Source organism: Pteropus medius, unplaced genomic scaffold (assembly GCF_902729225.1).
Source record: "Pteropus medius unplaced genomic scaffold, Ma_sr-lr_union100, whole genome shotgun sequence".
NCBI lineage: Eukaryota > Metazoa > Chordata > Mammalia > Chiroptera > Pteropodidae > Pteropus > Pteropus medius.
Genome location: NW_024355695.1, coordinates 2,516,736 through 2,538,598, shown reverse-complemented (window position 1 = coordinate 2,538,598; position 21,863 = coordinate 2,516,736). Strand labels below are relative to the sequence as shown.

At 38.1% G+C, this 21,863-nt stretch overlaps 1 protein-coding gene across 6 annotated transcripts in view; it reads right to left on the bottom strand.

Moving 5' to 3' along the window:
- Positions 1-20,050, bottom strand: part of LOC120599889 (rhox homeobox family member 2-like) — a 28,009-nt gene extending 7,959 nt beyond the window's left edge. For 2 of the 6 annotated variants that reach the window (XM_039859071.1, XM_039859070.1), the window contains exons 1-4: positions 19,971-20,050; positions 14,557-14,627; positions 14,233-14,373; positions 14,007-14,057 (exon numbers count right to left, since the gene is read on the bottom strand). Coding sequence is in view for 1 of the 6 variants with exons in the window: in XM_039859070.1 (XP_039715004.1) it covers positions 14,007-14,034 (28 nt within the window). In the remaining 5 variants the exon portion in view is untranslated. Of the gene's footprint in view, positions 1-9,375; positions 9,510-14,006; positions 14,058-14,232; positions 14,374-14,556; positions 14,628-19,970 lie in introns of those variants that run through there. The other 4 variants (XM_039859072.1, XM_039859074.1, XR_005652021.1 and 1 more) reach the window with 3 other exon arrangements.
- Between the last annotated feature and the right edge of the window lie 1,813 nt (positions 20,051-21,863).

The following is a 21,863-nucleotide window of genomic DNA, read 5'->3' as shown; positions in this document are numbered from 1 at the left end:
TGTTACCTGCTCTTTTGACCAACTGGCTATAAATGGAGGTTTCCACACCCCCCTCTTGAGATTTGATTAATTTGCTAGAGGGGCTTACAGAACTCAAACATTTACTTACATTAACCTGTTTATTATAAACATTTACTTACATTTATGTGTTTATTATAAAGGGTATTATAAAGGATACAGATAAACAGCCAAATGAAGAAGTGCATAGAGTAAAGTATGTGGGAAGGGGCATGGAGCTTTCATGTTCTCTCTGGGTGTGCCAATCTCCCCATACCTCCATGTGCTCAACAACCCAAAAGCGCATCGAATCTTGTTGTTCGAGAGGGCTTTTTAATTTTTATTGAGGTAAGATTAGTTAATAAGATTATATAAATTTCAGGTATACATTGTAATTCAATATCTGTATACTCTATTGTGTGCTCACCACCAAAAGTATAGTTTCCATCTGTTACCATATATTTATGCATTTCTCCCTCTCCTATCTCCCTTCCCCTCTGGCAACTCCATTCTGTTATCTGTATCTATGAATTTGTTTTTGTTAGTTCATTTGTAACTTTTTTTGTTTTATATTCCACATATGAGTGAAATCATACAGACTTTGTCCTTTTCTATGACTTCTTTCACTTAGCATAATACCCTCAAGATTCAACCATGTTGTTGCAAATGGCCATATTTCATCTTTTTTATGACTGAGTAAATTCCATTGTATATATGTACCACATCTTCTTTATCCATTTATCCATTGATGGACGGTTAAATTGTTTTGTTTATTTTTAATTTAATTTTTTTAAAATTATGCTGTTTTCATCTTCAGTGTCCCTGCTTCCCCTTCTCTGAGGTGAGGGAGCCTGAAAGTTCCAACTCTCTAATTACTTGGTCCTTCTGGTGCCCAGCCCCATACTGAGGTTATGTAGGGGCACCACCCCAAGTCACCTCCATAGTATCTAAGCTCAAAAAGGGCTTCTCATGAATGACAAAAGATACTCCTATTACTCAGGAAATTGCAAGGGTTTGAGCTTTGTGCTAGGAACCAGGGACAAAGGCTGAATATATTTCTTATTATGCCACAATTGTTGTTCCTTCATTCTTTATTTCATTTAATCATTCAAACAATATGCATTGCCAGCCACAACCATTGTTGTATTTCAGGGTCAAATACAGTGCCTGGCACTTATTAGCTACTCAATAAATATTTATTGAATTAATGAACTGATGACAAACACTGCTAGTCAGGTACCATAATTCAATCAATGATTTTCTCCAATGCTGAATAAATGCTGAACATTTAGGATTTTTTTCCCATTGGTATAACCAGTTTGTCTTTGTGTGTGAGCCTTTAATAAAAAAGAAATTCATTGGATGGAATTGAAAGTGGGAGAGATAGTCTAGGCAGATCACTTAAAAAGATTATACAAAAGGATAAAAAATATGGGACAGCAAATACTTAAGTTTGGTTCGGATGAGGTAGGGGAAAAGTGAGAGCCAGGGCTAAAAAGTGTTAATAACTCCCCACATTTGTACACGTTAATAATTTACAGAGTGCCTTCAGGAACACCATGTTACATATTTTTTACGGTAGCATCATCTCTATTTTACAAATGAGAATATTCTGAATGACAGTTTGAATTGATCAAGGTCACACAGCCAGCAAATGGTGGAGATGGAATTGGGTTTGAACAATATGGTTAGATTTGGGGTTTTATCTTAAGTGCAATGGAGAGTAATTGGAAAGTTTAATTCATCTTCATTATTATTATTGTTGTTATAACTTTTTATTTTCAAATAGCTTATGACTTTCAAGAAGTTGATAAGTAGTATGTGGGGATCCTGCATGACATTTATGTAGCTTTCTCCTATGGCAATATTATACGTAACAATAGCACATTGTCAAAACCAGAAAACTGGCATTAGTACAATATTATTAACTTAGTCTCTCAACTTCGTACTAATAACATTTTGGAAGGGATCATTCTTTGTTGTGGGGGACTCTGCTGTGCATTGTAAGATGTTTTGCAGTATCCATGGCCTGTACCCACTAGATATTAGTGGGATACTCTATTGTGACAACCAAAAATATCTTGCTGATGGAGTGAATATGAGAATTAATGAACAGAGAAGTTTCAAGGATGATTTCAGGGTTTCTAGCTTAAACCAGAAGATGACACTACTTAATGAGAGAAATATGTGAAAGATCATGTTGAGCATGAAGGGACCAAAAGTTTTGCCTTTTGGGATATCGATTTTTTAAGGGGGTTTATTAAGAAACAAAAGCCTCAGAGAAAACCCTTGACCCTCCCCGCTTTCCTGCCCAAGAGATTCAGACAGAAAAATCTGTTTCAGGAAGGCAATCTTTTGGATGGTCTTGTTAGCCTAATTTGAATTAAGTAAATAGGAGGGCTTCAGACAGGCACCTGTTAGCTAGATATCCTATGTCCCATTGTTCCTGAGTTGCCTAGCAAGAATTTTTTTGCCAGGTATGTTCCGCTCTTTCTCAACTACCTGTAAATTGTTCATTCTCACTTTTGAAATCTAATACTCCACCCTTTCTCCTTTGTCCAAAATGTCCTATATACCCAATGTTGCCTCACTGTCTTTGGAATTTTCATGCATATGTGAACTCCCTATGAGCATGTGTTAACTTTTGATTTTCTCCTGTTAACCAGTCTCTGTTAATTTGATTATTGGCCCCATAGTAACAATTTAGAAGGTGGGAGGAAAGGTATTGTTTTTTTTATCCCCCACAGGCACAAAGGATAAATTTGATTGTGTGGATGTTGTGACTTTGGGAAGCCAGTGGGCCTCCGAGATGCCTAACATATCTAATAGGCAGTTGCATATAGAATCATAAGCTATGGGAGAGATTAGCGCTATAGATATTGTACAGAAGCCTGTTCTTTGTATAATTTGAATGAATGCTAGATACTCTTGGCACGCACAGTTGTAAGTTTAATTTCTAGGACACAAGTTACTATCCCCACCACTTAACGCAATAGCTGGTGGTACACAGGGGAAGGGGCTAGGTAACCTGGTTTCTCAAGCACTGGGCAACAATTGTATGAATGTTGATATAAATGAATATAAAGAAGACATATAGACAATAAACTCAAAATGTCCGTGTACCTTTTAAAATCGATTCTTGAGGAATTGACATCACATATCCTTGGGTGGACAGATATAGCTATATTTTTTCTGAAAATAATTGGAAATGCCTGAATTAGAGCTCTATTTATACTTTTGGTGATGGTGGTGGTAGTGGTGTTTAGGAAGGGTGGGTGGCATGACCATGGTGAACTCCTTTGTGAGAGCCTTCTGACATTGTAGAAGAGAGGGATCAAGGCTCGCCATGCCTCTCTCTCTCTCTCTCTCTCTCTCTCTCTCTCTCTCTCGCTCAGCTTCCCTCACCCCAGAGGACTAGGAACTTAACATACTCCTCCATTGTACATAGTAAAAGCAGCTGGCTGCATCTGGGCCTCACTCACTTGAACTTTGCTGGGGCCAGAGAGAAATCCCTATGATAGACATATGGTCAGAGTTTAACCCATGCCTCCTTAGTGGTCTAGTGGATAGAATTTGGTGCTCTTACCATTGTGGCCCTGGTTTAATTCCAAGTTAGTGTTTATCTCATGTTTTGTTTGCTATGGCCATCATGAAAAGGAAAAAAAACCTCTCCTTTTTATTGTTTGCTCCCACTGAGGGGTAAAATGCTGTCTGAAGCTTCTCCTTCCCCATTTTCTTCATCTTCAGACATGTGGCAGTTGCCATCTTGTGTTCAGGCTCCATCCCAGCTCCATCTTCCTCTAGGAAGATCTGCCACTTTTAAGTTCAGGTGTTCTGAAGCCAATCTTTTTACCTTTTGAGCTTTCCAACTTTATTGTGCATATTCTCTTTTCATTTTGTTGTTTGTGTTTGTTGACCTTAAGGGGCACCCTTTAAGGAGAGGATCTCAGGCCTCTCAGAGAAAATAAAATGCATTCTATGATTTATTATAAATTAATTTTAAAATAGTTTTAAAGAAAGTCTAACAGCATGCAAAGCTTTGGTCATCTGAGCAAAATCCTATATTAGTCCATCTGCCAAAAACATAATTTGGATCAAGTTTTTCCTCTGAGTCTACATTATACCTGGGACATAAAAGCTAGTGTTTTAAAATGAAAGCTATGAGATCTGTTTGTATGTTTATGTATATCTATGTATATATGTTCTAGATGTAGCATATTTCTGCTGAATGTGATCGTTAATTTGTAATATTAAATTGGCTTAAACAAGCAAGTGCTTATATGAGAATTCTCAAAATATAACAGACTAACCCAAATGCTTTTCAGAATCACATGATTTGGAAAAATGTTTGATATTAAAGCTGGTTCTGAATTTGGTTTGGTTAAATAGGCATATCTTTAGAATAATCAGCATTAAATAAAACTTTTTTCCTACTTGGGTTTATTAGTCAAATAACATGTTATTTCTGTTGAAAAATTTGTCAGCAAGAAAAATAACTTGGTGTGGTAAAATTTTCATAAGTAATATAAACCTAATTGTTAGGAACAAAAATTAAATAAATGTAAATAGGATAAAAAGTTCCTTTTAGTTTAACTCTTTAGTAATAATTATATTGTATGTATACTTAAATGGTTTTCCAAACCATTTTGGTAACTCAAAACTTTAGAATTTTACTAAGTTAAAGGATAAAAATAATCAAATATCTATATATTTCCAAATAATACGGAATACTGAAACATTGATTGCTAGATAAGTCTAAGTTTACCTACTTTTGACCTCTTATTACAGAGAAATGAAACAATTAATTTAGATCTGCTAATGAAAACATTTTGTGATTTGCCAGTAAAAGAATGTATTTCTAAAGGTTATGAAATAGATGTATAGAACTCTCCTAAATTTGCCAATCTGAAGAATGCTAATTGCATACTTTTAGTTGTCACAAGAAATTAAAGTTCTAATGGTTATAAATTCTAATTAATATGGAAGGAAATGATGTGTATTTTCAGTAAAGGGAGGTACAAGGTATGGAAATACATTTTTAAAGGAATTAAAATAAAGTGGTTTGTCCTAATTAAGGTTGGTTATTTCTGAATGAGCAAGAAGAGACAAACTAAGAGGGACTAGAAGAGTTGTAGAAGTCTTGTGGAAAAAGAATCCTGAGTAAGGGAATTTTATGCATGGTCAAGCTGAATAAGATTAAAATAAATTTAATAGAGTAAGTTAATTTAAGTATCAAAAGTAAGCTGATGCAAAATTAGAGTTGGGTTTTGTTCCTCTGCTAAATAGGACAAAGGTCTTGGACTATTGGTCTGCTACTGAAAATGTTTTCTGCCTAGAAAACAAAGATTCTGTGCTTTATCTAAATAATTTTCTGCGTTTTATGTTGTCTTAATCAGGCCCTTCGTTACCTAAGAAAACTGAATCTCCACAATGGTAAGAACTATTTTGCTAATAATTATGCAAACTTCTGTATTTATATTTAAAGTTTTCTATTGTCACTTTGGGTAAACGAATAATTTAATATTGTTTCAAAATAATATGATCTGTTAGTCAAGCATATTTGACAAACTTCCTAGGGTTCAAGATGTAAAAGGAGACTTTTCTTAACCTGAGGCTGGGACCCAACATTTGCATTTCCCTGATGGCTAATGTTGAAAACTTTTTAATGTGCTTATTTGCACTGGCTCTTGAGAGCTGATTATAGGCATCTCTTTCCAATTCTGGTAGCATAGAGTTACCATGTGGCCCAGCAACTCTACTCCTAGGTACATACCCAGGAGAATTGAAAACATGTTCACACAGACAAAAAATTATACAGGAATATTCATGGTAGCATTATTCATAATCAAAAAGTAGGAAAAAACCACTCAAATGTCCATTAACTGAAGAATTGATACAAAAAACTAAGAATAGAATTACTATATGACCCAGCAAATTTCTTCTGAGTATTTACTCATAAAACTTGAAAATATTTATCTGCAATGATAATATGCATTCCGAAGTTTGTAGCAGTATTATTCCTGGTGGCCAAGAAAAGAAAACAACTGAAGTATCCTTTGACAGATGATTGGATAAAGAAAATGTGGTACATATATACAATGGAATATTATTCAGCCATAAGAAGAGATGAAATACTGCCATTTGCGGCAACATGGATGGACCTCAAGATAATCATGCTAAGCGAAATAAGCCAGACTGAAACAGTTGAGAACCATATGATTTCACTCACGTGGATATAAATCTGAAAGCAACAAATGAACAAGACAAATAGAACTCATGGACATAGACAACAGTTTAGTGGTTATCAGAAGGAAGCAGGGAAGGGGAAGCAGATAAGGGTAATGGGGGTCAAATATATGGTGATGGAAGGAAATCTAACTTTGGGTGCTGAACATACAATGCAATATACAGATGATGTATTATAGAACTGTACACTCGAAAACTATGTAATTTTATTAACCAATATCACCCCCAAAAATTTATTAAAAAATAAGTAAAATGTTTTCATCGATTTCCAAGCTCTACAACATGAATTCCCTCAAGAAACTCTTAATATATGCTTTCTTCTCTCCATTTCATAACTTTAATAGACTTATCTTATATAACCAGAATTGAGGATAGTGATCGATCTAATATTGGCCCAGTTGAGAGCCCACTGTGGGCTCCGGCTATTTAGGAAGATTCGACCACTGGTGCATTTGAATCACCCCCAAATGGGCTCTATTACACTGGCCTTCTTTAGACTGTAATCTCATGGAAAGGAATGACTCTAAATATTACAATAAGTTGGGAAGGGAGAAGAGGCCCACAGTGTCACAGTTTGTAAATTGAGAACTTTCAAAACGACTGAATACAATGTAAATCCCATTAACTAGGATGCTGAGTAGGCAGGTTTAATTGACATGGCTTTTTTATTTGATTTTTTTTAATAGTTGCTAGGCATTTAGGGAAAAGCCTTTTGTGTGACCTCACCTCCACATTGTTGTTGGTTTTTAAATTAACTTTTATTGAGATATAATTGACATATAGCATTATATTAGTTTCAGGTATACAACATAATGATTCAATATTTGTATATATTGCAAAATGATCACCACAGTAAGTCTAATTAACATTGATCACCATAGTTAGAATATTTTTCTTGTGATGAGAACTTTTTAAATTTATTCTCTTAGCAACTTTCAAATATACAATAGAGTATTATTAACTCTAGTCACCATGTTGTACATTACATCCCTGTGACTTATTTTATAATCGAAAGTTTGTACCTTTTGACCTCCTTCACCAATTTTTCCCACCACTCAGCCTCAACCTCTGGCAACTTGTATGAGCTTGGTTTTCTGTATAAGCTTGTTTTTTTTGGTTTTGTTTTTGTTTTTTAGATTCCACATATTAGATCATACGATATTTGTCTTTCTCTTTCTGACATATTTGACTTAGTATAATGACCTCCATCCATTGTCATAAATAGCAAGATTTCATTCTCTTTTTTCCCCCCTCTTTAATTCCATTCCCCACCTCACTTCCACCCCTGAACTATGGATGTTGCCGTTTCCCCTTAAGAACTGGATCTCTGAAGGCGGGGCATCTCCTCCCACATGCTCAGCTCAGGCGTATACCCAGGGCCTGATGCATCTGGGGCCTGGTGCACCTGGCACATCCGGTGCATCTGGGGCATCCAGGGCCTGGAACACCCAGGGGAGCCCGGCACACCCGGGGTATGGTCTATGGCTCCACCTGGGGCACAAACCCAGGACCTTCTGCGTGTAAAGCAGACATGCTAACCACTACACTATGGAGCCACCCTCAAGATTTCATTCTTTTTATGGCTGAATAATTTTCCACTGTATATATACATCACATTTTCTTTATCCATTCATCCACTGATGGACAATTAGGTTGTTTTCATATCTTCGCTATTGTAAATAATGATGCAATGAACATGGGAGCACCACTTGCTGACCTTGTTCTGAAATGCTTAGCTCCTGCTTTAGGAATTGGTGCTGATGGAATTGGGATCTCCTAGTTGAGGAGTTGGGCTGGCAGAGGCCTGAGTGCTCCTCTACTGCAGGCAACAGCAACCTTCCATTCAGAATACTGAATTTGTAGCTAGACTTGGGTTAGCTGACAGTGTCCTAAACCCAGGAAGGTTGGAGGGTGAGGGCAGGCTGGCACACGCAGAATTGACAATGGTATGCGTCTTTCCCTCCAAACTATTGGCTGAGCAGAAATTGAGTTTTAATGAATTTGAACCTAGTTTGGCCAAACTTTCCTTAGCATTAAAGGCTAATATATAAAGGCAGTGTTTGTCCAGAGCTTCAGTAACTCTTATGTCCCAGCAAGACAAGTCACAAACCCCCTTGCCAGAACACCTTTTTTAAAAGCTTTACTGAAATATCATAGACAATTAGTTTCTCATATTTATAGTGTACAATTCAATGAGTTTTTTTCAATTATAGTTTAGCATACCATAATATATTAGTTTCAGTTGTATAGCATAGTGACTAGAGATCTAACTCACAAAGTGATCACCCCATTAAATCTAGTACCCTTCTTCCCTCTTACATTTATAACATATTTTCCTTATGCTACACTTTATATCTCCATGACTATTTGGTTTCTGTCCATTTGTACTTCTTAATCCCTTTTCTGTTTTTCACTGTCCCCCCAACCCCTCCCCTCCCGTCTAGTAGCTGTCAAAATATTCTGTTTCCGTTTTTGTCATTGTTCTTTAGATTCAACATGAACGTGAAATCATGTGGTATTTGACTTTCTCTATCTGACTTACTTCATTCAGTGCAATACCTTCTAGGTCCATCAAGGCAAAATCTTTGTCCAACCCCTTCCTTTTAGTCTGTGTGTGTCTTTTAATCTGAAATGAGTCTCTTGTAGGCAGCATATGTAAGGGTCTTGTTTTCTTACCCATTCAGCCACCCTATCTTTTGGTTAGAACACTTAATTCTTTTCCATTTGAGGTACTCGTTGATAGACATGTAATTATTACCATTCATTATTCATGTTTTTGATATATGTTTTTTTCTTCTTCTTAAAGAAGTCCCTCCAACATTTCCTGTAATACTGGCTTGGTGGTAATGAACTCCTTTAGCTTTTTTTTGGGAGGTGGGGAGTCTGGGAAGCTCTTTATCTATCCTTCAATTCTAAATGATAGCTTTGTAGATACTAGGTTTTCATCACTTTGAATATTTTGTGCCAAGCCCTTCCATCCTGCAAAGTTTCTTTGGAGGAATCAGCTGCCAGTCTTATGGGTGCTCCCTTGTAGGTAACTAACTGCTTTTCTCTTGCTGCTTTTAAGATTCTCTCTTTGTGTTTAACCTTTGGCTTCTTAATGATGATGTGTCTTGATGTGGGCCTCTTTGGGTTCATCCTTTTTGGACTCTGAGCTTTCTGGGGTTGTATGTCTATTTCCTTTACCAGGTGAGGGAAGTTTTCCATTATTATTTCTTCAAATAGGTTTTCAAATTCTTGCTTTCCCTCTTCTCATTCAGGTACCCCTAGGATGCAGATGTTGTTACATTTAATTTTGTCCCATAGGCTCCTTAAATTATTTTCAATTTTTTTGGGATTCTTTCTGCTTGCTATTCTGATTTGGTGTCCTCTGGTTGGTTCCCCATCCTCTATATGGGTGGTTTGATCCTCCACTTTATACATTCTGTTGATTCCCTCTAATATACATTTCATCTCAGATAATGTATTCTTTATTTCTGACTGGTTCCCTTTTATAATTTCCATTTCCATTTTTTGTTTTTTCTCTCTTTTTAAAAGTTATCACTGAGTTCATCTACACTTCCTCTAAGTTCATTGAACATTCTTATAACCAGTGTTTTGAACTCTGCATATGTTAGATTACTGGACTCCATTATTCCTAGATCTCTGTTCTGTTCTCTCATATGGTTTCTGCTTCTTTGTCTTCCCATTTTGGCTGCCTCTCTGTATCTGTTTCTATGTACTAAGCAAAGCTCCTAAGTCTCCCAGTCTTATTAGCATGGCTTTGTGTAGTAGGTGTCCAGTGGCACAGTCCTGAGAGGGTTTCAACTGCAGGACAAGTTTAGCCCTAGCCTGTGTCCCTCCAGGACCACCTGTTAAGATTCAGCAAGCAATCCACAGATGCTGTGCTTATAGTTGCCACAAGAGGCCATGCCAGAAGCCGAGGCCAGCTGCCACCAGCTGGGGGTTGTAGCTGCTCAGCAAGGGGCACAGGACTTGCTGAGGACACAACTGGATGTGGCTTGGGTGGGGCCGCAAGTTGGGGGAGGCGGAGTTTCAGGGATTCCTCTAGGAGGAGTGACCTCTGTTATACAATTTGATGATGGCTCAGTTATGGCAACACTGCATCTACACACTGGGAGGGGGAAGGAGAGGAACAATGGATACCCACAGCACTTCTTCCTGGGAGAAAGGCTGACCTCTGGCCCTCGCTCCAACAACTCTGTGTCCCCCTATAAGTCTCTGGTGCCCTGCTAAGCAGCCGATCTGGTGCTGGTGCTCAGAGCGAGCAAGTCCATCACTGCAAAAGTCCACTCACGGACATGGCCCCTTTAAAAGAAGCATCTGCAGCTGCCGTAGCCTGTGTCCCACTCAGCCGCTGAGGACCATGCAGCCTCGCATCTTCACCCTCTCCCACCTTTTACCGTTGCAGGATAATTTCTTATTTCTCTCTCTAGTTGTAGGGCTTCTCTTCCTCTAGACCGCGGCAACTCTGTTTCCTATTTTCTCCGTGTTTCCGTCACAATGTTGGTGTGGTCACAAGAGGAGTTGTACAAAGTCTCTATCATCTATGCCATTTTGCCCAGTCTCACAGACCACCTTTTTAATTCTTGAGAATTTTGGGGATGAAGGACCCCTTAGGTATCCTTGAAAGAAACCTTCTAAAATCCAATGTGCTTCTGTTGATTATTTACTTCAGAATGAAGAGGGGCTTTTCAAATAGGGGGCTGTTTCCCTCAATCTGACTTTGAAAGGGGTTGAGTTTTTTTATCATGTTCAGCTTCCCCCATTACCAAGGTGACACTATCTCTAGTGAGGAGCGGGCAAAGCAGCTGGATAGCTGATAGTCTGCTGTCAGGACACTTAAGATTTCTTTTCCTATTACCAGGCAAAAAATTAACAGCGAGGACACAGTGCAATGCACTAGCTAGTCTTTCCCCCAAGATCTGGAAAATAATTAATATTAAAAGTGGGAGAATAAAAACAAAGCAATAAGCCTAGTCAAGAATTTGGCACATAGTCCACTCTAAGGGTGAACTGGACGGAGGGAGCACAGTCTTAACTTTCCTAAGATATTTTACAATAAGGAAATACTTTCTCCTATTGTGATTTAAAATCTCAATAGCACACAGACTTGCATGTTGTTTTTCTAATATGGTATTGACTGTTCAATATACTAAACCAATCCCTTTTTTCTCCTATGATAGAAGATTGGGTATAAAAATAGTAGGGACAAGGGACTTCTGGTCAAGATGGCAAAGTAGGTGGACGCTGTGCTCGCTTCCTCTCACTACCACATCAAAACCACAACTAAACTACAGAACAATTATCATTGGGCATTGCCTGAAGTCTGTCTGAACAGAAGTCCAACAACTGGGGACACACATAAGAGGCCACCTCAAGACTGGGAGGAGGGGCAAAGACGTGACAGTAGAGAATTAGGAGGAATATCTTGGCTACTGAGGACCCCCAGGAGGAGTGAGGGGTCTTGGCCCCACACTAGGCTCCCAAACCCAGGGTTTCAGTGCCAGTAAGAGAAGTCCCTACAATCTCTGGCTGTGAAAACCAGCAGAGATTGTGGTTGAGTGAGACAGAAGGCTGCGGAAGTCTCAGACATCTCTTTTAAAGGGCCTGATTATAGATTTACTTGGTGACAGACTCACTTGCTCTGAGCTCCAGTGCTCAGTGGATAAAGAGGATCAAATATATGATAGCTGAAGAAAACTGGACTTTGGGTGGTAAACACACAATAGAATATACAAATGCCAAATGATAATATACACCTAAAAATTATATAATTGTATTAACCAATGTTACCCCAATAAACTTAATAAAAAAATTTTAAAAAGTTTAAAAAAATAATGGGCAGAGGACCTTAATAGGCATTTCTCCAAAGAGGAAATACAGATAGCCAATAGACATGAAAAGATGGTCAACATAACTAATCATTAGAGAAATGCAAAACCACAGATGATTGGATAAAGAAGCTGTGGTACATAATATACAACGGAATATTACTCAGCCATAAGAAGAGATGAAATACTGCCATTTGCGACAACATGGATGGACCTCAAGATAATCATGCTAAGTGAAATAAGCCAGACAGAAAAAGTTGAAAATCACATGATATTACTTATATGTCGGATATAAACCTAAAAGCAACAAATGAACAGGACAAACAAACAGAATATTGTCCATGGACATGGACAATAATTCAGGTGTTACCAAAAGGTGGGGGAGGGGGGAGGGGTAACTAGACGAGGTAAAGGGGGTCAAATACGTGTTGACAGAAAGAAATATAACTATGGGCAGTGAACACACAATGCAATATATATGCCTTACTCTTGAATTGTATACCTGAAACTTACTGGATTTTGTTAACCAATGTCACCATAATAAAAATAAATTTAAAAAAAAAATAAATACATTCTAATTGAAAAAAAAATTACCTCTAAACTTTAACACCTTTGAGCAGATTAAGTATGCTTTTGCTGTCCCATTCGTTGTTACAGAGAAATTCATTCATTTGAACATTTATGTCAGAAACCATGCTGTTTTACTACATGTTAGATGACACAGAGAATTATTATTGATTTACTGAGATAATGGTATTGTGGTTAAGTAGGAAAATGTCTTTTAAGAGTTGCATACAGAAATATTTAACATCAAATTGTGATATTTGTAACTTACTTTCAATATCTCAGCAAAACCCCCATATTTGAAACAAATAGGTCAAAAAGCTAACATATGTTAAACCTGAGTGCTTCCCTTTACTTTTTTTGAGTGTGCAAGTATTTTCATGGTGAAAAAGGGGGGAAACCCCTATGTATACATTTGGAGGATGCTTTCCAGGAGCTCAGTCTAATGGGGGAGACAAAAGTAAAGAGATAAATAGAATCCAGAGTGATAGGGGAAGGCTGGGGTACTCTGGACCTACAGAGGAGTCTCAAAAGCAGGCTGATTTGGGGAGGGTATTTGAGGAATGGTTGACCAGGCAAGGGTGACTCTTAAGCTAGTTCTTTTTAAAATCAGTTTTACTACAAAAGTGATGCCTGCCCACCGTTGAAATGAGTAAGACAAGCTGCATGCAGGGAGAGATTGGCATTGCAGGCAAACCTCATATCAAGTAACAAAATCAAGAGAAAGAACACGGAATATTGAGGAGACAGAAAATAGTTCTCAGGCTACAGAGGATGCTAGGAGAGAAAGTGACAGGGTATATGTGATTAGAGAGGGTTCAACCAGGGTTTGAACTTTACCTTGAAGGCTATGGAGAGCTACTGAAGGATTTTAAATAGGGGACTGACATGCTCAGATTTGTGCTTTAAGAAAGTCCAGTCTTCCAGCAGTGAGGAAGAAAAGTGACAGTGGGGGGTGAGGAAACACAGATGACATCAGAGAAAGGGGTGCCTGGTATAGTGTCCCCAGAGGAGGCACCCTCTGTCAATCATCAGCCAGGAGAGGACACAAACAAGGTGGCTTTCTGTGATGTGCCACTCACAGGGGGTGTCTTCCTCAAATCAGCTGCCAGCCTGAAGGGAGTCCTTTATGGTGCGTCTTTTTGAAAAGTGCACAAAGGTGCCCACTGAGTGTGAGAATTACACAAAAGAGCTGCTACCCTGGGCCGATACAGCCCTGTACGGCTTGGTTTGGCACCTCAAGTCTCACAGCCCAGCCCTGACTTGGTTCAGTGCCACATGCCTTGTGCAACTACACACAACCAATCTGGAGTCACATTGCTTAAGTTCGAATCCCAACTGTGTGACCTTGAGGGTGGTACTTACAATCTGCTCTGTGCCTCTCTTTCCTCATCTCTAAGATGTATCCTGCAGTCACTGTGTGGACAAAATAGCAATGATGACTATCAAGCACTTAGCAGGGTGTCCAGCACAAAGTAAGTGTTCAAAAACTCTTAGCTAATATTGTTTCTAAGAACCTTCTTCTGAATAGGCTTTAAGAAGTAAAACCAGTTTTGAAACAAGGCTCGCAGAATTATGTTGACTTTCTTACCACTGGAGTCTGTTTTGGAATCAGAGTCACTGTCACTATCGTCAGAATACTTCTTGTGTTTTCTTTTAGATGATTTTTTCTTTCTCCTTTTCTTGGACCTTTCTTTTGAATGACTAGACTTCTTCTTCTTCTTCTTTTCTTCTACATAAAATAAAAATAAGAAACTAACTTCTAAAGAAGCATTTCTGGGCATCAATTTTATTATATATGAAATACGAATGAGGAAAAGATGATGGGTAAATTGAGTAAAAACAAAGTTTAATATTCAACATAAACTCATTTTGTAACTTCCCAATATAAAAAAGCTCTGTATTTAAAAGATACCTTCTGAAGTAGAAGCTGAAGTGGTGCTTTTCTTTGGCTCTTCATCCTCTACTGGTGTATGTTCATCAGAGCTGAATTTAAAGAAGATGATTGTAAGAATCAGAAAAAGGATGAAACATGGACTATGGAGTAAAAAATATAGACTTAAATTTTTCAATGACAAATGATTGTCCACGAACCATTAAAAGCAAGCACTGGACTGCTTTTCTAAGAGTACAGTTCGAGGATAATAATATAATCATCATAATGTATTATATAACCATCATAATATAATAATCATTTACACTTGCATAATGCTTTAGACCATACGAAGTGCTATTCAAACTGAAATAAGCATGTAAGATTTACATTTTCGGAAGAAACCACAGGACAATGTAAGGAAATAGGCTCCACAGGAAAAGATGAAAGAAAGTGGAGATAAGAAGACTGAGGGAAGACGTCATAATTTATTCTATGTGTGTAAAGGACATATGGCAGAGCAGCAACTGTTCTTTCTCCCCAGAGCAAGAAGAACCTCACACACTACAGTATAAATAGATTTCAATTTGTTGTGGAGAATTTTGAAAATGAGTTATTAAAATTTTAAAATAGTATAAAATAGGATTTCCATATCATATAATCTTTTCATCTGGAGATCAGATTTGGAATAACCCTAGAAAATTATTTTAGGGTTCTGTCTAACTCTAATTCTATTCGGGTTGTTATTATTTGTAAGAAGAAGTTTCTGATAATAATGCTTTACCACCCTGTCAAAAATTACAAAGTATACCTGTGAAGCATATTGTCTCAACTCAACCTAAAGTAGACATAGAAATAGAGGGAAGAAGCAGCTTATAAATACCACCCAACAAAAAAGAAATAGGTAAAGGAAGCATTAAGCCATCAGATATTATTGGATATAGGGCAATTAACTAAACAAAACCATACTAGTACATTCATTTTTAAATCCTCTTGTAATGCTAATATATGGCATGCAATCTGCTATTGGGTTGAGAAAAAAATATTTCAAAATAATATAAATGTATTATTTAACATCGAACCCTTCTATGAATAAGAAATTAGCACCTCATGAATAATTTAAAGAGAACAATTAGCCTGCTAAAATCCACTGGCAACATGTTTTAGTTCTTAGGTATGTTCTATGTTTTCAAAACCTAAGGGTTATAAGAGGATAAATCAGAAGGAAGAAGAAAAGTGTGAGATGTACTTAAAGTTCTTCACCTAATAAAAAATTTAATAGACTTGAGATTTAACAAACGTTATAACATTTTAAATATGTATTTTTAACAACTTACTCTGGTTCAGGATTGTATTAGTTAGCTAGGGCTGCCATAACAAAATACCACAGGTTGTGGGTCTTAAACAACAAAAATTATTTTCCCACCATTCTGGTGGTTAGAAGTTCAAGATTAAGGTACCACCAAAGTAAGTTTCTGGTGACACCTCTCTTCTTGGCTTGTAGACTCCTGCCTTATCCTTTTGTCCTCCCTTGGACTTTTCTCTGTGTACACATAGTAGAGGGGGAGGGAAAGGAAGGGGGAAAAGGGAGGTGAGGGAGAGAGAGATCTTTGTTGTCTCTTCCTTTTTTAATAAGGTTATCAGTTCTTTTGAATCAGGGCCCCATCCTTATGCCATTACTTAATCTTAATTACCTCTTGAAAGGCCCTATTATCAAATACAGTCAGTCACTTTGAGGGTTGGGGCTTCAAACTATGAATTTGGCAGGGGGAACACAATTCAGTCTATATCAAGGATTCTCTGGAGAAAGTCTTCACACTTTAGGAGCTCCCAATTCTCCAATCCTCTCTCACTTAATCTATCAGAAAATATAGGCATGTAAATAATTCAATGGCTGAATTGTTTAATTCATGTCTATCTATCTATCATCTATCTATCTATCTATCTATCTATCTATCTATCTATCTATCTATCTCGTCTATCATCTTCACAAATTCAATAGGTCCAGTTAAGTCCAGTTATCCCTTTACATTTTAATCTTTAAAAACTTGGTATAAATGTGAACTCAATTTTTAGGATTTGATGTTCTAATATCAAATGCTAGGCTACTGTCAGCCTGAGAGGTTGGGCCAGAAATGCAGCCTTGGAGGGCTGTCAAGTGCATCATCTTTTCTGCCATACCCACGACATAGCTCCTAACTGCTCATTTTGCTTTCTACAATATGACAGAAACAGTTTTACATTTGGAAATAATTTCATTTGTTCGCACACATTTATAAAAGAAAAAAGGAGTCTGTTTTGGTTTGGTTAAAACTTTAGTTTTCAGAAACCCGGGAATTAGTAAAGCCAATTTTTAAAAAATGAAGCACTAGAAGTAGAAAATAAATGGAGCTCTGAAAAGAAAAAGTTCTATGTGACAAAAGTTGTATTCAATGAGATTCAGGGTTTGTTCCCTGTTTTTCCTTTCATTCCTTTCTGGAAAAGGAATATATTGTCTATCTGTTCTTTGGAGAACATTAAACATTTCTTTTTATTATGTTTGTCACTTTTTAAAATTTCTGCTGTTACTCATAAATGGGAAAAACTAACAGGCTCAATTCCCCGAAGTTTAGTTGTTTATGTCTTTATTTGGTTTTTAAAAAATCTTTACAAAATAAGTATATTTGGTTTCATTGTTTGAATGCATTATTTTTTTTTTTTTACTTTTTTTTATCCAGGGGAAAAGGTATTATACTTATGCACAGTTGGACTCAGAGGGTCTCCCAATCAAGAAGCAGGCAATCTAAAAGTAAACATACGAATAACAGTTCTTTGAATATAAGAGTATAGGGGTCAATGGGCCTGCCGGACTGTAAAGACACACAGTGCTTATGATGCAAAGCATAAAATTAAGGCCCTATATTAATGTACTGCCTTGACATCTGGGGAAACCAGTAGGGCCTCCAATTGCATAACTGCAAATTCCCCTCACCACTTTGCTCCTGCAGATGAGGTCCCTTAGCCAAATAACCCTCTTTATCAAAGAGACCAGGCACACTTCCAGATTATCCCTGGGTAGTGGATCTCATTTGACAAGTGTCAGGTGTCCTGTGTTCAGCCTCCCCATAATCCTAGGGAAGACAACCCTCCTTCACCAATAGGGTGAATAGGAGACCACACTGTCCCTGCTGCTACCTGGTTTCATCTGTGCTCGTAAGATAAATTATCTTCTACATGCACAAATGCAAATTTCATCCAAGCTATTCTTACACCTTTTGGTTAAGATTCTAAAATAACAAGCTGTTTGGTTTTTGATTGACACAGACTGGGGGCACCCTTCTGAAACATTTAACTTGGAAAGGCAGGTCTCCACTGTAACTCAGGACTGTTTTTACTGTTTGTCCTCCCAGGCATGAAACCCTAATAGCTAACATGGAATGTGTCTTATGTTCCAGGTACTAAATCATTACAACAATAAATACATCAGTACTATTTTATCCCCTTTTACAGGTGAAGAAATGAAGCTTAGAGAGTTTAAGGAACTTATCCAATGTTTTGACTTTGTTAAATTAACATTTGTTAAGTGGAGCCCAGGGTGCTGGATGGTAAGCTTAAGTTCAACAACAGACTACAAGAGAAACTGAAATAGAACAGTTTATTACTTACAGGTACTGGAAGAGCCACACGGGGAGGTCAAGGCAGAGTGCAGATAGAAAGACAGGACCTGGGGCACATACCTTTATTAGGGTCTGTGGGTGGAGTACTTTGGGTTCCTAGGCTAGGACAAGATAGATCAATTTAAACCAAAAGAGTAGGTTTTTGGTAAGCCCCAGGGGTCTTTTCTAGGGGGCCCATACAGCATACAGGTGCTGGGAGGCAGCTGATCACGAGGGCTGCTGGGGAAGTCATATCAGGAACTTACATTTGTTTGTGACTCTGTGGGCTATCTAAGGCACGTGCTTGCATGAGGGGGATAGTGTCATTTTAAGGTCCCAGCAAACCACTTGGCTGAACAAAATGGATGCCAAGGCAGCAATACAATGCAGTAACTTAAACTCTCCACACCCAAGGTCACACAGGTATTATGTGGCAAAGCAGGGCTTCAAACTCAAGCAGTCTGAATCCAGCGACTATCCTCCTCACTATGCTTTATTACCTCCCACTGCTGAAAGAAAAAAGACTCGTGAAGATCTCTCTCAACTTGTAAATTCAACTTACCCCTCAATGCCTGGAATGTTTTTAAATTTCTCATTTTTAAAAACACATTCAAGGCACTTAGTATGCTACCTGAGACATTCAATAAACATGAGATACGAATAAATACACAGCAATAATTATAACTCTTTTCCTTCTCCTTCTTAAACTATTTTTCCACTCCAGTACTCACTTTCCCTAGAGGATAATTGACCTCATCCTCCCCTCATTCCTCGAGGTCAAGATTGAGAACACTTAACAAGATCTTTCTCAAGGTAGCTTCCTCAGCAGTTTAGCACATCACTTTCCCTACATTCATTCAATCATGTATTGAAGGAAGGTTTTCCCGTTTTTCAATTTAAACCCTTAACCTCAATCCTTTCCAATTCCCAACAAAGAATTTCCACTTACACATCCCGTTATCATCTCAAGCTGATTTGTTCATTCATTTAACACACAATGGCTGAGCTCTTACTAAGCGATAAACATTGCGAATTCTGTGATGAATAACTCACAGGGTTCTTTCTTTCCACTAAGTCTAGTGGAAAATAGAAACATGTTCATAAATGATAGTACAAAGCAAATAAATGCTATACATAGGTCTGCGAACCTGGGCCATATCCGCTAAAAGACCCGAGGTGTAAAGGGGTGGAGGAAGATCAGGGCACTGTCTGAAGGGGCTCAAGGATGAGTGAGAATTAAAGGAAAAGGGAGAATAAGGGGCTGCCATGGATAGACAAGAAAAAATGAAAATGGGCGCAAGGAGGGCAAAAGGGAGCGAAATGCAAACGATGAAAAGCAGGGTAAAAGATGAAACGGACTTAGAAGCCCGATGCACTCCTCAGAGCGAAGGCGCTTCCTTCTCACATATCCTCCTTGTCCTTTTCCAGGAAGCTAGGCCACCGGTTGTCGCTCCCGCAGGGACCGCAATAGACGGCCCGAAGAAGCAGAAACGAAGAAGGTGCAGCGGTACCAAGGGCTGCTCTCGCGAATGATACCACCAGCCAGAGCAGTAGGGCCGGTTTGGGGAGCCTTGGCTGAGGCGTCCCCGCTGATGCCCAAGGCCATTCGGGTCCCCCTGACCGAGAGCAGAAGTGCTAGAGAGAGCAGCGGTCCCGCGGGGAACAGGCGGACTTGCTGCGCTTCGGGCTCTTGAATGAACTGGGATGCTTCTCCCTGAAGCCCGAAGCCTCCCTCCTGTTCCTCCTCCCGTCGGCGCGCGAAACAACGGAGTCATTGTTGCTGCGAAAATAGGGAACACTCTCATGAGCCTAGGAACCCACCTGATTCCCAGAACCCGCCGCTGCGCAACCTCCCAAAGCTACGGAAACCACGGAAACCTTTCTGGGTCCTTCGGTAAAATCTTTCCCCAGGCCTACGTGGCCTCCAGCCGACAAGAAAGGGGCGTGTGTATCCGTGTAAACAAGCCGATGCTGCAACCAGTTGGAGGCATTTTTCCGGTTCCGCATGGGGCTCGCCAGGTCCAAATTGGACCAGAGACCATGTCTTTCTCAGCCTTGTACTTGAAATAACTGAAGGGAAAGATGACAGACCAGAGGGTATATTTCAGAATGGCCATATCAACAATACAGATAATTCTACTTGTGTTTCAGGTGCTTTCTGTGCATGCATGTTACATATTCTATACTATTGGGTGCTACTGTGTCTCATGTATGTATGTGTGTATACATAATGTATGCACAAATATGTGCATACACATGTACATATAGAATATATAGGAATGACTCAGGTTGAATTACGTCATAGTTATATGTGGATTTTCAACTGCCTGGGAGGCTGGCGCCCCAAATCCCATTCCCATTGTTCAGGGATCAACTGTACATATTTTTTGAGTCTATCTTCAATTAAAAGAAAAATCAAAATGAGATAGGAAGAAAAGATACAAAGTATTCAAAGTATTTCCTAAGCATCTAACAGTGTGTTTATTTTAAAGTTGTCAGATTTAGCAAAAAGAAAGATTACAGTAGGCCCACTTACGTTTGAATTTCAGATACACAATGAATAACATTTTAGTATTAGTATGTCTCATACAATAATAATGCAACATGATATTTGGCTCTTACCTTTAGTTCATTCTATTCTCTGCTCATACATCATCTTTTCAGAGAGACGATCCCTGACCATGCTATCTGAAATAGCACACTTACCATTCTCTATTCCTTTACAGTTTATTTTTTCATAGTACTCATTAGTATCTGATATTATATATTTAGATAATAGATACACATGTTTATTGTATGTCTCTCCCTTTATAATCTAAGTTTCATGAAGACAGACTTCATTTTGATGATGACTGGACCCATAGTGCCTAGGACATTGCCTGGCACAGAGTAGGTACTAAATGGTATGTATTTAATGAACATATGAATGAATGGATTTTTATTGTCAGGGTTTATAGTGGTTTCATTCTGTCACATATTCATATTCAACCTTCTTGTTTGATCTTAGTCCTCCATTTAAATAGATAGGCTCACTACAAAATATCCATCCTTAATTCTTTATTTTGACTCATTTTTTATTTGATTTGATTTCATACTGCCAAGTAATTTTTCACAAAGAACTCTTGGGTAGTATATTCCTTCAATTTTCTTTTTGTATTTGAAATAAGCTACCTGTTGCTTTTTTTTGTAGATTGTAATTATTGTTAGCAATTATCCGCTCCCTCTTTCCAAGTAGGAGGGTTATACATCCCTTCAATTGACTATGAAAGATTTTAAGAAGAAGAGAATTAACAATATCTAACAAGTCACTTAAAGAAAGAATTGTTGGGATTAAGCAGAGAAGGGGATAGTAATGAAAAAACAAACATATATTTAGCACTTATTGGGTTCCAGATATTCACTCAACATTATGTAACCATATCTATCTACCATTTTTTGGTTTAAGACTGGCTTCACAAATAATTTAGTGCTTGAGTCGTGTCTTTCTGGAAGACCAGGAACTTGCCAAACAACAAGAGAGGCAAAGTGTGGATATGAAAGGGATGATTATTCTAGATTCAGGCTTCCAGGTACAGATATGGAAGCAGTAAACAGCATGTCATATTTTGGAAATTGTAAACTGTTTGACATCACACATAGTTAATTTATTTAATAATCCAAACAACTCTATGGGAAAATATTATTATCCTTATTTTATAGATGAAGAATCAGGTT